The sequence below is a fragment of the Diuraphis noxia genome, unplaced genomic scaffold, assembly GCF_037042655.1.
Source record: "Diuraphis noxia isolate RWA-SAM2 unplaced genomic scaffold, SU_Dnox_SAM2 contig0005, whole genome shotgun sequence".
Lineage (NCBI taxonomy): Eukaryota > Metazoa > Arthropoda > Insecta > Hemiptera > Aphididae > Diuraphis > Diuraphis noxia.
Genome location: NW_028301715.1, coordinates 13,818,197 through 13,835,950, shown reverse-complemented (window position 1 = coordinate 13,835,950; position 17,754 = coordinate 13,818,197). Strand labels below are relative to the sequence as shown.

At 26.8% G+C, this 17,754-nt stretch overlaps 2 protein-coding genes across 2 annotated transcripts in view; one reads left to right on the top strand and one right to left on the bottom strand.

Annotated features, from left to right (window-relative positions):
* The first annotated feature begins 95 nt into the window (after positions 1-95).
* LOC107162121 (spliceosome associated factor 3, U4/U6 recycling protein-like) lies at positions 96-10,514 on the top strand. The gene is made up of 16 exons (XM_089228462.1): positions 96-356; positions 592-718; positions 1,388-1,492; positions 1,753-1,937; positions 2,011-2,229; positions 3,065-3,374; positions 3,434-3,613; positions 3,863-4,031; positions 4,751-4,909; positions 5,268-5,355; positions 5,420-5,543; positions 8,398-8,603; positions 8,674-8,821; positions 9,802-9,935; positions 9,997-10,163; positions 10,221-10,514. Exons 1-16 carry the CDS (start codon positions 243-245, stop codon positions 10,348-10,350), a joined length of 2,565 nt encoding a protein of 854 aa, XP_089084588.1. The 5' UTR covers positions 96-242; the 3' UTR covers positions 10,351-10,514.
* Positions 10,515-10,634: 120 nt separating this feature from the next.
* The window catches only part of LOC107162131 (uncharacterized), a 29,381-nt gene continuing 22,261 nt past the window's right edge, over positions 10,635-17,754 (bottom strand). Inside the window, exons 2-4 of the mRNA XM_015508905.2 lie at positions 13,420-13,538; positions 13,232-13,355; positions 10,635-11,864 (exon numbers count right to left, since the gene is read on the bottom strand). Of these exons, the coding sequence (XP_015364391.2) occupies positions 11,031-11,864; positions 13,232-13,355; positions 13,420-13,532 (1,071 nt within the window). The 5' untranslated portion in view covers positions 13,533-13,538 and the 3' untranslated portion in view covers positions 10,635-11,030. The remainder of the gene's footprint in view (positions 11,865-13,231; positions 13,356-13,419; positions 13,539-17,754) is intronic.

The following is a 17,754-nucleotide window of genomic DNA, read 5'->3' as shown; positions in this document are numbered from 1 at the left end:
TCTATGTGATAAATACACCTTGATATCAGTAGAATGTGGTTGATACAACTGTCTTGATTGTAAATAATGATGTTCAGAATATGTTTATGTAGTTGATATTGTTGACAGTTGTTTTGCTCGTTTTATCTGCATTCTGCAGAAACGTGAAGTTATTGTTACTTTTATTAATTTATTATTTTTTCGTTTTGATTTGATTTATTTTTTTCTGAATTTGTGTATTCGATTATTTTATATTATTCATAATGGAAGTAGATTCTGATTCTTCGTCATCTTCTTCTTCAGATTCTAATGAAGAAGAGCTCGAAAAGTATAAACAAGATGAATTGAAAAAAAAAATCGATGTTTTAGAGAATAAGGTGAATTTTGAATAAGAGTTTGTTCATCCAGATTTTTGAATAATCATGATATTTTATGAATAACAAACTTTAGTGTTAAAAATTACAGGACTTCTGGTTGGAAATACATAACATATTTTATATTAAAAGATCGCATTGATAATTGATGATTTACAATTACATTTTGTTTATTTTGGATTAATATGATTGATGGTAAACTCTATTTTATGGAAAAATCTTTTTTGTATTTTTATAGATTTTAAATAATCCATCAGATTATGATGCTCATGTTGAACTGATAGATGTGCTTCGCTGTGCAGATGATTTGGATCAACTGCGAGTTGCTAGACAACGTTTAAATGACAAATATCCATTAAGCGCAAGTATGGGATTTTCATTATTTATGTTTAGCAATTAATAAAACTGTCATGACACTCTTGTTTGTTACCTAGGCGAAATACTGCTGAGTTTGATTTTAGAGGCTAACACAAAGGCATTCACAATTGTCTTCTTATTATATACAGATATTTAAAAGCTTAAAGCTGTCTGAGTATTATAGTTTATATATGGATTCATTGCCATGATAATGTTTAAGCTCCTAATTATTCTTTTGAATATGTATTAGTTATTTTTTATTCATAATATAAATTATATGATTAAAGGTGATTAATTAAATATTTATTATTGTATTAAGTATAATACCTAATTATTTTAAATATAATATTAATTTAAAGATAAATTATGATCTACCTTAAAGGGTTGGAATCTATTTAAAGTTATTATCCAGGAATCTGCAATGACCTAACATAACCCATTGAAAAAAGTCTTAAAACAGAACCGGTAGTATTTAACCAACCTATCCCTAAGTTTCAGTGATAGATAAAAATAAAACAATTATTAAAATCAATTTTGATAAAAAAAATGAATAATTTTAGTGTACAATGATTAATTATTATTCGAGACTGTATTTTATGTCCCATTGAGGATTTAATATATACCTACTAATAAAAATATTATTAAAAATTTGCCAATTATTTTTCATACTTTTTCAGATTTATGGTTAGACTGGATAAAAGATGAAATTGCTATAGCAACTACCGATGAAGAAAAAGATAATATAATTAAATTATTTGAAAAAGCAGTTAAAGATTATTTAAGTAATGACAAAATATTTAATTTATTCACTCTAAACATTTATATTGCTACTTTTTTATTATACCTATTGATTTTTCATAAATGCCATATTATTTGTTAAAATTCATAAAATATACTTCTGTAGAAATAACACTTGAGTATATTCCTCAATATTACTGAATTTTAACATTTTTTTTATAAATATTTAGTACCTATATCAAATGGATTAATGAATATTTTTAAAATGTTTATGTAGTTGTACTTTATATATAATAATTTACAGGTATTGATTTATGGTTAGAATATGTACAATTTAGCATTGGGTGCATGTCTGATACTGCTGGAACAGACATCATACGAGAATTAATGGAACGTGCATTAACAGCTGGCGGTCTTCATGTACCTAATGGCAATGTTCTATTTGAAGTGTACAATGAATTTGAAAAATTAATTTTAATGTCTTTAAAGGTTGAGAAAAACATTAATTATACTCATTTCAATTAATTTTAACAATTGTGTTATATTTGGTTTTATTTTTTAGCAAGGTACTGATGAAAAAGCTATAAATGATCAAAAACGTCGTATAAATAATTTGTATCGTCGACAGCTTTCTGTGCCTTTATTTGATATGGAAAATACTTATGAGGAATATCAAGAATGGTTGATTTCTGAAAATCTTGAAAAAGATAAATCAACTGTGGATGCCTACAATAAAGCTCTAAGTAAATTACAACAAATTCAAGTTTTTGAAGATCGTTTAGTAAGTTTTTATTAACTATTATTTATTAATAACTCCTTATGTAAGTTGATGCAGAGTTTCCATCTCTCAATTCAGTGTTAAAACCTTAATCAAACATACTTTATTCAATTTAGTATAAAAATGTCAAGACCGACAAACAACTGTCTCTACTCTTCCGCCTATTTTTTTTTTCCAAAACCAAGGATTAGGATCTCAAGTTATGTATTAACTCATTCATTTATGAGTTAAATTGGACATTATTTTTCTGATTAAAGTAAAAATTAATCAAATTTTAATTAGGTGTGTAAAAATAAGATAGAATCAATTTTTATATCTTAATAAAATCCTGTTTTAGTACCTATCAGTCTTTTTTTAAAGAAAATTAAACAGTTAAAGAATTAACCTATTCAAAACTCAGAAAAATAGTCAGTGAGATCAAACAATTTTAGATTTTGAGCGGAGCGATGAATGTATTGATTTTACCATGATGTGTGTTTTTATTTTTTTATTTTTTTTTTGGATTAAAATCCATTTATAAAATTTGATCGTTTTAAGTAAGACTAATTTTGTTAGACTTTTATGTCATAAATAATTTTTATTTTAATGAATGCGATGGCTTGTGTTTGTTTTTGAATTTGTGGGTGATACTGGGGAAAATAATTCAATGACAGTGTATAGTATTATCATAATTATCTATCAAATTCTCCTTAGAAAAAAACCCTACTTCCTATCCCCTTAATTGCTGATTTGTGTTAATCATACTATAATAATATTACAACATTTAAGTTCATACTTCATTGAAAAAAGCTACTAATTTCTAAACTGACTTAACAAATATTTGTTTTTATTTATTCAGTTATCAAAAGAAGCTAAAGATCGACTAGATTCTTATGAAGAATATATATGTTGGGAAAAAAATCCTAAAGAAGGTGGTAATAAGCCAAGTCGGATTATATGCTTGTATGAACGTGCTATTGCTGATATACCCTTGACACAAACCCTTTGGGCTGACTATATTGATTACATTGCCTTAACAATAAAAGAAGCTGATTTTATATTAGCTACCTGTAAGAGGTCAGTCGATAACTGCACATGGTCATCAGATCTTTGGACTACTTATTTGATTCAAGCTGAAGCTAATAACCAATCTCATGAAGAAATTACAGGTTTGCTATTCATTTTTTAAAATATTTTATCAATATATGTATAATTTGTTTTGCCTTAGCAATTATGGAAAAGGCATTATCTTCGTGGTTCAGTTCCCCAGCAGAATATCGTTCCTTGTATCTTTCATACATTTTTTATTTGAGACGACGTTTAAGTAATACAGATGCTGAAACAAAACTTAAGAGAATCAAAGATGTAAGATCAATGTTAGAACAAGGACAAAAATTTCTTCTGGAAAGTATGAATATTTATTTATTTTAATTTATATTAACTTAGTTTCTTGTTCATTATACCTAAATATTTTATACTATAAGTAAATGTATAATCAAATTTTAAAAAGATACCATATAGCCATGGGTTTTATTATTTCTCATATGTTATTATATTTTAATAGATCGAGTTTAACTATCATATAATAATAATAAAACAGTATATAATATGATTAATAATTTTCTTAATAGTCTTAAAAAAAACTTTTAATTTTAAGGTTATGGTTATTCTGGAGATCCAAACTGTGAATTGCTTTTATGGTGGACTGATTTTGAGGCCATTATAACTGGTGATATGGAACGTGTAAGAAACATGTGGAATGAAATTTTAAATGCTGGTCTTAATCAATATTCTTCATATTGGATGAAATATATTAATACTGAAATGTAGGTATAACAAAACCTAAAACTAAAAACTTGGTTTGTGTCAGATTTTATATCTGATGACTGATGTTGTTCAATGTTGATGTGTTAACATTAGTCTGACGACTTAAGCCTGTTAATAACATGTAGGTTGACTCGCGCAGCATGGTGTGCTACATGTTTGATAACACTACAGTGTTAAATAATACACAATTTTTATCAAAACTAAAAAAAAAATTTGAATTTGAAAATTAATGAAAATAAAATTTTAAAATGTCAATATTTTCAAAAAAAAATAAACTATAAAATGACTATTGTCAATTTTTAATAATTAAATAAATAAATATATTTTTTATCAAAACATTAAAGTAAATTAAAATATGAAATAATTGTAGTTTTCATTCGTGTGAGTGTTAACAAAACCAGAATATCAATATCTCCATTATTTTGGGAGATCACGCAATGGGTAAATCCTTGCGGGACACACCCTGTATGGCTGTATATAATAACAATGGTTAATAATAGTAAGAAAATATGTGATATTTATATTATACACCCCATGTCACTATACCTATGTATACCTAACCAATTCACTCTAGACACATTTTTTTTTTTTTTTTTGGGGGGGGGGGGGTTGTAAAGATGTTAACACGTCAAATTAAAAGTAGAATCATAACATAAATTACTAATTTATTTCAACAATTTTAATTCTATAAATTTACAAAACATTTTTTTCTTTTCAGTCAATTTGGTGATCAGAAACATGTACGTAAACTTTTTGCTAGAGCCTTAATGACCAACACAGATTTACCTGAAACAATTGGAACTGAGTGGATTAGATATGAAACATTGTATGGTGATTTAGATACATTATTAAATTGCAAAGAAAAATACAAGACTAAGTATGTGATTATAATTTTTTACATAATTTATACTAACTATTATATTTTCTTTTCTTTTTTTTTTAATATATTTTTACATGAATTTAATTTGTATGTGTTAATAAATTAATATTTAATTTTTAAATGAGTTTTACTAAATTATCAAAATATTATTATAAATAATATATAACATATAAACAAGCAGATAGTTAATGAGCAAGAAAAAAAATGTTGCTTGATAGTTATCTATAATTTATAATAACATTCTAGTAAATCAAACTCAAGCATATTATTGTTATTATTTTATTAATATCAGGAAAAATTATGTATTAAAATTCCTTTTTCTTGGATTAATATAAATTTCATATTTTCTCATTAGAATGAAACAAGTACAAGAATCACTTGAAAAAGATCCAAAAACTGAAAATAAGTTTGGAACTAAAGAGAAAGAGGCAAAAAAAAGAAAAGTAATTCTCTAAATAATGTAAATAATCAATTAAAAGTTGTAATCTAATGATTATTATTTTTTAGTGGGATGAAAGAGAACCAACTAAAACTCATAATGAAAAATCAAATGGAAACTTTAAAGTACCTTATGCTAAAAATGACAATAAACAAGAATTTGAATCTTCTCCTGTCAAAAAACTTAAAACAAGTAAGTATAAATTAATAGCTAATTAAGAGAGAATGTTGTGATAAATATTTGGTATTACTACTTAGGTACTTGGTTATTTTGTACCTTTTTTTATTATTTTGGTTAACATTTTATTCATATATTTAAAACATATACATATTTCACTATCTAATAATAAGTATTTAGGAGAGCTTTGTATAGTAAACATTTTTTGATCTTCATCTGTCACATAAGTTTTATACTTTTTTTGATTTGAATAAAGCACTAGCTAATAAATCTATAAATTATAACCATACATATTATACATTAATTTCTTGATATAATGTTTATAAAGTATATTTACGCCTAAAACAAAAATTGTATTTTATGGTTATATTAATTGTCAATATATCTATTTTTCAAGAAACACAAAGATTGACATTGATTGCAACTAATATTCTATAATTATATTGAACAAAAAAGTTTTAATTAAACTTATTCTTATTGAAATAAGTAAATCATTGTTTTCTATGAGTTTAATTTTCAAAAAATTTGTAAATCAAAAAATGAAATTAAGTGGAGGAATGCAGTTATAATATTAAAAACAATTTTGTTACTAAATCGGGCAAAAACTACTTATATAATTTGAATTATTTTTACTACCTTTTAGATTCTAAGCTCCGCGATGAATGTATTGATTTTACCATGATGTGTGTTTTTTTTTGTGTCTGTCATCACGTTTTGGGGCAGTAAAAGTGCTTCGATTTTTGACTTCAGTACCTCGTTCGATCAGAAAGTGAATCTAGTGGGTGGGGGGGGGGGGTCAAAAGTAAAAAATTCTTAATACTTTTCTAAGTAATCGAGAAAAACAAACTAAAAATTAAGGGAAAAACGGGAAATTGTACGCACACTCATTTTTGACAAAATTGATTTTGGTTTTTGATGTAACTTTAAAACAAATTACCATAGATACATGAAATTTTCACCGAATGTTCATATAAGTATATTCTATCCACCATGCAATTTTCAAAAATTTTTGACTTAAGTTGAACTATTCATAGGCATTTGAAATTTTCGATCATTATTAGTTTTTTTTAAATTAATATCGATAAAAATTTATTTGTTAGGCAGAAAAGCTTGAACATTTAATACAAGGCTCTTAAAATATTGTTACAATAGCAGTTGAAAAATAAAATAAATTCAGTCACAATTTTTTTTATAAGCATTCAAAGTTTGAATTTTGACAAAATACGTAAAAATCACGAAAATTCACAAATTATTTTAAGCTAGAAATTCATAAAAAAGTTTCTTTTTAAATCTAAGATCATTGGATTCAAATTTAATTCCATCCATTACAGTAACCCGTAACCCACTTGTAACCTACTGTACAGCAGAGCGACATCCACTTTCCTGCTTTTTTTATTATTATTATCATTACATTAACATCCAATTGTTTATTTAATTATAATTATATACATATGTCTATTATAAATGTATAATTGATGTTCATGCTAATTTTATTCCAATAGAAATAATGTTATGTTCTATTTAATACAATATATATTATTAGGCTATTATTTAAGGCAATTGTTCTATTAACCATGAAATTTACCAAGCCCAATAAGTCTATTGATCCAGAAAATTACCAAGCGCAATTATTGGTAAATGGAAGTCATTTTGAATTTAATTTCCCATTTAATCAAATTCTGATTTTCCTAGTATGTAAATTGGTTATTTATTAGGTGCAGATTTGTAGTAGTGCTCCTGGTTTTATACAAAAAAAAAAATTTTTTAGCTGCCAATTTTTGAAAGATGTAACTAAATTAAATTTCCTAATTGTTTTTGAGTACATCTTGAAAAACACTTAAATAACAATATAGAAATTATAACAGTATAGAAAAGTCTGACTAGCATTGATGTTTATTTACAAGTGTTGTCTTTGGGAGCATTGATGTTTAATATAATTTATGTTTTTACCACCAATAGACTTCTGAGGGTTAATATTATCAACTGATAATAAAAATAATAACATTATACTTATTTACTATGAATTTATGCATCATTGCTAAAAATATGGTGATAAAAATAAGATGTTATGATATAATAGATTGTTAGTCATTACTGTAAATTTAAATACTTTTTTTATTCTTTGTTCCTAATTAAGATTTTGAATACCTTTTAAGACTACAATCACCATTTTTAACCTAAACTTTATTTACTATTTTTTTCAAATTTAATTTTTATATCTACAGGGTGTAACAGTACTATTTGACAAATTTAGTAATGTTCGTAATAGAAAGTTGTTAAATAGTTCTGTTACACCTTATATATCTTTATATCTATATATTTTATATATTTAATTATGTTAATTTGTAGAAACTATATTTGAAAACATTATTTTCTTTTATTTGATTGTTTGATTTATACTGTATGTTATTGATGCATGATTAATTAGTCAATGAATTATGAACAGTGTAAATCAATAATATTAACTTGTCATGTTAAATTTTCATATCTCAGACATTCTATTAATTTAGAATTTATTGATATTTTTATCTGATAAAATAAAATAATGTATGGCTTTTCAACAACAGATTTAGATATCAATAGTATCTACTATCTATATCCGTGTTTTAAACTCAATTTAATCACATTTCAGTTGATAATATTGAAACTTAGATAATTGATATTGGAATTTCTAAATAATGTACTAAATTTACAATAATTTATTATTCATTTATTTTATTTTGTACTACCTATTGTGTGTTACTTAAAATAATAACTGAAATTAAACCATGGTAAACATGAGGAAAATATTTAAAAAAATGGGTAAAATATTAATAATAACAAATAAATGTTTTTCTTATGTTACATATTGTTTTAAAAATTGTTTTAGCTGAAATAAACCTGGACAAAGGAGGTCGACATATGGAAATTGAAGGTAAAGAAAATCGTTCTGTATTTGTAAGCAACTTGGATTTTGCTGTGACTGAATTGGAAGTGAAAGATGCATTGTCTTCAGTTGGTCATTGTGAAGTGTTATTAGTAAGAGATTTCAAAGGCCGATCTAAAGGATTTGGTTATGTGCTTTTTGAAAAACCTGTAAGTATGAACAATTATTGTTGTTAAATATTAATATTAATATTAATCTATATCTATTCATATTTTACAGGAAATGGTTGCAGAAGCATTGAAAAAAGATCGCGAACCTGTAAATAATCGCCCAATGTTTGTATCTAAATGTCAACCTGATAAACAAAGTAGATCGTCGGGATTACGATTTCCTACTGAACTAGAAAAAAACAAATTGTTTGTTAAAGGTAAAACATTTTGGTTTTTATAAAATTCAGGAAAAGTTTAACATTAATTTAATCCAATTACATGGTTTTTAGTCTTTTATCAGTAAATTATGTACAAACAACAATTTATGTTATTGCTTGCTTAAATTCTAAATATATTTAATATTGTTAAAATTAATTAAATGTTCAACAAAATTAAACACATGCAAATTAAAAATATAATGGGAACATTTATCTATATACAAAATGATTTTTTTTAAATGTCATTATTCTAATATTCTATAAATCACATTCTTCTGGACTAGAATAATATATTTATCAAATTAATTAATTTTTATTTTTTTGTTATATCGAGAACCGAAGGAGGAACCCTGGTGCTAGTACTTCTCCTCCGGCCACAATCAGTGGCGTGGTGAACAACGTTAACCTAATGCAATTACTTAGCCCTAGAACAAACATTCAAAATGTGTATACAGAAAATTATACCTTTATGGAGGTGGTCATAGTATAAATAATTTGCTTAGGGTTTGAAAGATGTTCGCCACGCCACTGTCCACAATCGTTTATTGATAATCAAATTAATTAAGTATGGTTACAAAATTTATAACAATGTAGACTTTATATTATATAGTATATAGTGATTTAAAACAATATTAAATATTTCTTTAATTAATACATTTTTAAAATTCAGATCAAATTATTATGAAAAAAAAATCAAAACCATCATGTTAATCTAAAATTAATTACCAGATTTTACTATTTTTTATGGCATTATCTTTATTATTTACTAATATTATAAATTATTAATGAAAAAATTAGCAAAGTTCTCAATCATAATTTGTTCAAATTTTAAATTTCCAATCAGTCAAAATTTTAAATAATGGATTAAATGTTTTTTGTGTTATTTTTTATTAAACATTGAAATAACTTATATGTCATATAATGTATTATCATTGCATGTATGTATTAAGTTATTTATAGAAGAATATAATTTTTCATAGGTTTGCCATTCACTTGTACAAAAACTGATATTGAAAATATTTTTAAACCATATGGAGCTTTAAAAGATGTTCGAGTCGTGACATTTAGAAATGGTCATTCAAAAGGATTAGCTTATGTAGATTTTGAGGATGAGGTAAAATAATATAAATATAATAATTTGACATAACTTTATATTTAATTACATATTTGATTAGATATCAGCTGCTCAAGCATTGTTAAAAACAGACAACATGGTCGTCAAAGATAGAACTATATCAGTAGCATTAAGTCGGCCACCAGAACGAAAAGATCCTTCAGAAATAAAATCTTATCCTCCTGTTGCTAAATTTAAATCACAGGCTTCAAGTCTAGTAGTAGGACGGTAAGTTAATTTTTATTTCATTCAATAATATTTTTTAATATAATTCCTTTTTTTCAGTCGTGCAAAACTATCTTTTACTCCTAGTGTATTGCAAAAAAAGTCTGTGCCAACTGCATCATCGTCTGCTGATGATAAAACTCCACTAAATAATGATGACTTCAGAAAAATGTTACTTGGTAGCAAGTAAAATCTGAATGTTATTTTAATTTTAAAATAGAAAAATAATACTTTATTTTATTTTTATGTTATCTTTGTAAAAATATTTCATTTAAATATTATATCTTATGAAAATACATCTTAAAAAAATATTCTCAATTATCTTCAATAAAACCAAATTATTTTTGTTATAGACTTGATTGTAAGAGTATTTTCAATTAAATTATAAAAATGCTAAAATAAATCATCTGTTAAACAAATAATTATCAAACAAGCAATAAAAAAAACATTTAGTTTTTAATTAAAAGACTGGCATTTATATGATCTTTAAAACCAAAAGTTTTATTGTCATGATAATTTAACATTTAATTTTTGCTACATTCAACATCATGAATTTATAAAATAATCATTACAATCTTAACACCTTACCTAGCCAATCATTATGAATATCTACTTTTTAGATCACTATTAAGAGTTTCATAAATAAAATCTAGTTAAAAAAAAAAATATTCATATTAACCATGTCTTCTTTTGACACACATAGTCTTAGTTATATCATAATAATATATTAAATATATATACAGATTTCAAATAAGTACATTTATAAACTATCACTTTAACTTAAGTGTGATCACAAATTGTAAAATGTAAAAAAATAATAATAAAAGTTTTCTTTACAGCTTATAAATTATGACTTATAATTTCTTACTCTTAAACTAGATTGTCGGGTACGCCTTTGAAGCCTATGGTAGTCTTTTTAACCCTAGGCGGTGGTATAGGCTGTTCATTTTTGCTTGTTTTTTTTTCTTCATTGACACTTTTACGCATACAAGAATAAGAAGATTCAGCCATTCTTCTCCACCATGATTTTATTGTGTCTCCAGCATGATAGAAGTACCAGTACACAAACATGAATACCATCAAAATGAAGCCCAATGATAATAATATAATAGTTATGATAAATATGGCCAAGCTGAATCCTGTAGATTGTGGCTTATGATGTTCTATTGTGTCTGGTATTTCGTTGGTGTCCACAGACTCAGTGACACTGGTAGTAGATGTTGTTACTGTTATAGGAGTTGGGTATGGTGATGTATCGACTGTGCCATCTCTGTCTGACACCGATATGTCAGCACATGCCCGGAACTCCTCTTGTGGGCCACAGCCCACTGCACTGGTGCCGTTACTGCATTCGCCCCAATTGTTGCCCGCTATGTACTTCCACTGCAACACGCACTGACTGCATGTCAACCCGTCGGGGAGCAGATACCTCATTTCGTAAACCTTGTTCTCAGTGCCTGGATAGAATCGAGTTTCATGGAACGCTTCAATGGAGTCCTTGGCCTTAACCCTCCGCAAAACGTACTTGTCCAGACACGACTGACTGGCCACTTGCTTGGGTGCATTGTTCGGACACAGCCTGAACTCAAAGTACCCGCGATGGTTGGCCGTTAGCTCGATGCGCACAATTACTGGTTGTCCGACTTTGTAACGGCGCACGATCACTCCCTGGCCATACTTTCCGCCAGCTTCGTGTTGTCTGGGCTGCAAAATAACACAAGAGCGTTGTAAATTATCTTATTCAGGTATATATTTTTGTGACATTGTCCTCTCACATTCTTTGACTTGCCCCTCCCTGTCTCATTAAATTATATTTAATTTCAAGTTCTTCTTAATAAAAATTAAATAATTATCAAAATTAAATAAAAAATATTTTGTAGAATAAATTAGTGATTTCAATAATCGTATAGTGTGGCATAACATCACAGAAGTGGAATTACTCATTTAAACTTATACTATCTAGTGAGGTTGGGGGGAGCGGTTACTCCCTCGTGATTTATTTTTGTTTTTTTCGTTCAAAACATTGTGCTTATTGAACTGAGCTTGACATGGTAAATGACTATAACAGGTAGGTACATACTAATATTATCACTTTTATAATTATTTATCACCAATTATAATTGTGTTTCACATTAGAACATAATTATAAATATACTTTTAGTTTTTGAGCTGAGCGATTTGGTACTTTTGAAAAGTATTAATTGAAAATTCTCAAAAAAATTTAAAAAATCTCGGAAAAACGAAAATATTTAAATTTTTAATACCTATATCAATCAGTTTATATCAAAACCGATATAGTTTTTTTAGTGTAGATTAAAAGCCAGTTTAGATATATTATGACATATTCGTATTTTTTTCTGATATTATATATATAGGTATCTCAAAATTTTCATTTAGCCGAAAAGTTGGAATATTTAATACAAGGTTGCTCATAAGTTGGTCATAGGTATTAAATCATTTAAAAACATTGAAACGCATTTGATAGCATTTGACAAAATCCATAAAGACATTTTTTTTATAATTATAAGATTTAAAAATTCAATACTAAATTTCTCATCTAGTTGTTTTACCTATAACAAACAGAAAGTTTACTGTAAAAACATTTTTTTTTTTTTAATAGGTAAGTGTTTAAAGTTAAATTTTTTCGATATTGGATAATTCTTTTTTAAATTAACCATTTCTCCCAAATCAATTTTTAATATTTTGATGCGGATTAAAAAAACGGATATCCGTATATAGATAAGTAGGTACTTGACATTTTCTCCAGATAGGTACTTACATTAACAATTGTTTAATACGTACATCCATAAATGGTAAAATTTTTAAAATATTTTGTCGTCTTTTGAACAATATTGTTATACGTGAAGACATTTTCAATTTTCAATTGTTTTCCGTTTATTTCTTTAAATGTCTATAAATATTTTTTCGTTACTAAATTCCTATTTGATCCTTATATAAGTTGTTGTTAAAACAATTTAAAAATATTAAAGATCCATAGGAATGTATTTTTTTTTAATGAATGCTATTTTTATAAATCAGCAAAAAATAAGGGGTGCGTGGGGTATATGTACCTGCGGAACATCCCACGGGTCGCCGCATATACCGCATTTGCCTCCGTTCGTCTGATACTGTCTCGTGAAACCACCGCAATACAACTCGTTGTCATTGTAATTTGGCGGTGAATTGAAGCCATATCTATAGAAAAAAGCGTCGGGGTTTTCAATTGATTTCATTACCTATGACTGAAAAAAAAACTCACCTCCACATTGATGCCCTGGAGGGCGGTTCAATTAGTCGTCCGTGACCATTTGTTCCTTTGTATTCCAGCGCCCATAGGATAAAACCGATGACCAGTTTTGGTCCAAAAATCATTATGATCTGTAAAAAGAAAGCAAAACGTTAGTGTTATCGATTGGCGGAAGAGATCATCTGCACCAATTGTGTTATTCGATATTTTCATTTACAGAAAAATGAAATTTAATTTGTATATTCTACATTTACACAGTATGCGGAGGGTTTGATATTATGATATTAATATATTATATGTGTGCATAAACATATATAATTATCATTTATCATGTTAACTCCTTTCGAATTCACCGGATCCGCTGCTCATAACAGAATATTATTGACACGCTTCAACCATAACAAGAAAAGTGAAAACTGTTAGACTTGAATATTGGTAGTTATGATTAATATAACTTATTATATGTGTATAGTATATAACTGCGTTTAATTTTCAAAAAAACCAGTTGATTAAACGAGATTTAACATACGAACCAAACTTGAAATCAATATGTATTAATATCAGGTATATATATGTTGATATTATTTTTATAATAATTTAAATAACAATATAATTATTCTATTACCTTTAAACTTTCAGATTTAAAGTTGTTATACATTGGCATTACATAACACTAAACTAGACTGAGAAAAATTAAATTCAGGTTGATTTTACGTGTCACTATATATACATGTACAGGTATTAATGTTACAGGATTTACGTTCTTTTCATAGTTCATACTCACTACGGGGTATCAAAAAGAGATCGGTGGGATATATCTTTAGAATTTGCTTTTTTTCTGGATGATCTAATCCAATAATAATATTACCATTATAAGACGTGAATTGCACTTTTAAATTAATCATTATTGAATTATGAAATATGTTTAGATAGGTATACCCGCTATTTTCTATTGATTATTCGTGACCTATTGTGAACAAAATGACATTTATGTATACAAGTATCCAAATTGAATTGAAAGAGATTTATAATTAACCAATAAGTAGATGTTATAATAGCATTAAGTAGGTAATGATGATAAATATTTGATTAACAACCCGTAGTTAGATATATAATTATTAAAACAATAGGTATGAACTACCGACACGCACAGATAATATAGCTTGTAAATTGTTGGTAAATATTTCGTCTCATAATTTTAAAATGATTTTTTATTGATACAAAAAAAAGAGAAAAATATTATTTAACCTGCAATAAAGTCATAGAGATTTATATAATCATCGTATCAAAAATTAAGGAATTTTTATCATTTTAGTAAATTAATATTTTAAATCAAGACATTAAAAAAAAAACAAAAAAAAAAAAAAAAACAGAAAAGTGTCTAATATAATATGTATATATATTTATTATAATATCTATATGTATGGAATATTAAAATGTATTAATCATTTGTAAATACGATAGTATTTACTAATAATTTATCAGTAAACTCTAAAGCTATATATAAGCATTATAAATGAAGATATACCTATAAGTTACCTTTTTTTAGTGCGATATGTTTTACTTTGCTTTTTTGCTATATCGTACTGTATTGACTATAACGATGATCTAAGTGCTCAAATACCTATGATGATTGATGAATATGACAGAACTCATAAAATATCTATATTTTATATTATTGTGTTCATCCTGTGTGCAGTTTTGTTTTAAATAGTGTAAACAGTAAATGAAATACTATTAATTTAAAATTATCTTCCGTATAAAAATAAATACATCACTGCCGATCCATTATTAAAACGACGACTTCACTTCGAAATATTTTTTTTTCTCTATAAATTTACATAACAATGTCTATGTGCATTCTTTATAACAGCTTCCGTTATGATTAGTTACGCTTTATAGAACGAATGAACGACATCCTCGATTTTATTGAAACAAAATTTCAATATAGTGAGGGTACCTTTATGGTTTTATCTTATTATTTCGATTTTTAAAACTTAAGTATATATGTGTATCATATATAATGTGCGCAAATATAGTATATTAGCCGGACTAGTTGTATCTTGCATATAAGTAATTAAGTATACAACCCGACTTCGCCCGAGAATATATGAACAAATTTAAAATACAGCATTAGGTACGTCGATAAATCTTGTTTTTATAGTAATTCAGTTCAGTTCTTGGTATATTTTTGAACGTGGTTCAAAAACCTTTTAACAGTTTTAACCTTTCCTAATATTTTTAAGAAAAAATCGCAGAAAAAATCCGAAACCGAATAATACAGTACTTAATATTGCAGAAAATAAAGCTTAACATTTTTTTTTTTTTTTTTGGCAATATTATTTTATCTGTAGGTACCTATACAGTGTATGTTATTACCTTTCACCGAATAAGGCATGTATGATAGACATAATTAAAAATCATTTCGAATTTTTGTAAATCTAATATTGGTACTGTTGCTAAAAGCAGTAGATTTTCCAATACGTATAATACGTTACCAACGTAATGGCAATTTTGAATCGATGCACAATATAGGTAACATCTACTGCTTCCAATATAATATGTGCAATATTGTGTTCAGTGATGTGCGTGTATAATTTATTAAAATAGGTATAGGTAGGAAAAAATTAGGTTCTATCTTTAATAGTTTAGTTTTATTAATGATTATTATATATATTAGCGATATAATTAAATTAACGACTCTGTTTCAAATCATGATGTTTGCAGTGATGTTTACATATTATTATACCTATATTGGTCACGACTCACGAATGATGTTCGGAAACCATAATATTACATACCAGTAATAAGGTACAAGGCGAAAATAATGAATTATTAAATTTATAGTGTCAAATAATGCCGTCGTCATTTCACCTATTGGGTAGGTACTTATCTGCCTACTTGTTATTGTTCACGAAATAATTTTACATGCATACATTCACAAATCACAACTCACAAGTGTTTTACACCCACAGGCGACAAGCCACAGTCAAAAACATCCTATTTTACCTTCGCACGCGGTCCTTTATATGCTGGACCGTTTATTTCGCGTCATACATTATATTATACTATATACATCTAAATTCTATGTGATACATTTTCAATTGTATACTATGTACTTTTATGTGCATGCTGTAGTATTGCAGTACACACACACACACACGATTGGAGTGCTGCACGGATTTGACAGTTTCACGTTACCTATACATGCTGCTATCACTCACTGTAGGTATTTTTCACAGTGCTGATGACACTTACACAGTTATACATTTGTCGATTCACGATATTCTTTATGTGTACCCTATATATAGTTATACTGCTAAAACATCTAGTGCTCTGCCCACATGCATTCGTGAATATAATATTATTATATACTTATGTCTGTAGGCATATATATAGTGTTGCAATGATGACTGCCGAAAAAAGTGCCCAGGCCTAATAAGAAAATGAATTCATTTGAAATCTCGTCTTAATACATATATTGCCCAATACCCACTTCTATGTGAATATGTATATTATATTATATTATTTCTGTACACTTGCGTTGTACGACATAATACGTACATTGGTCATGTTCATGAACTCTGCACAGTCAAAACACCCACCGCACCAGTGGCGTAGCCAGGATTTTTTTTAGGGGGGGGGGGGTTTTAATAACAGAATACATTTTACCACGACCAAATGATTGTATTCCTATATTATAAACATTATATTTTTGATATAAATACGGCTGAGGGGGAGGGTTATAACACCCAAACCCCCCCCCCCCCCCTGGCTACGCCACTGCACCGCACCACCGTATATGTGCAGTAATACCTATAATATATATACAATATAAACAAATAACAATGATATATTGTCATATATATAATATAAAAGAAACAGCTATTAAACTATCAAAGATTTAACAGTAAAAATAAGAATTTTTATGATTCCAGATTCGCGACTGTTGTTTTACCAACAAAAATACGCATCTAGATTCTAGGCTTCCTTACAACTTAACATGTTTTGACCTTTTACTCTTTTATCTACTGCAGCATTCTTCTCGTAATAAAATAATATTTTGAAGCTGTACGTGTGTATCATCATTTTTATGCGAAGAATATGAATTATATATCTTTATATTGTATATGATCTTTATCTATGATATTATCAGCCATTATACTGTTTAATTTTAATTTTAACAATTCGCAAGTCATTTTTTTCATTTTTTATGATTTTAAATATTTTTAAATCAAAGAGGACGTTATACCCGAATGCATTGTTTTCGTCTTACAAACGTATAACATACCAAAGTTCATATGAGTAAATCGTATCAGTTTTTTATTGTATATTTTTTTATAGAAA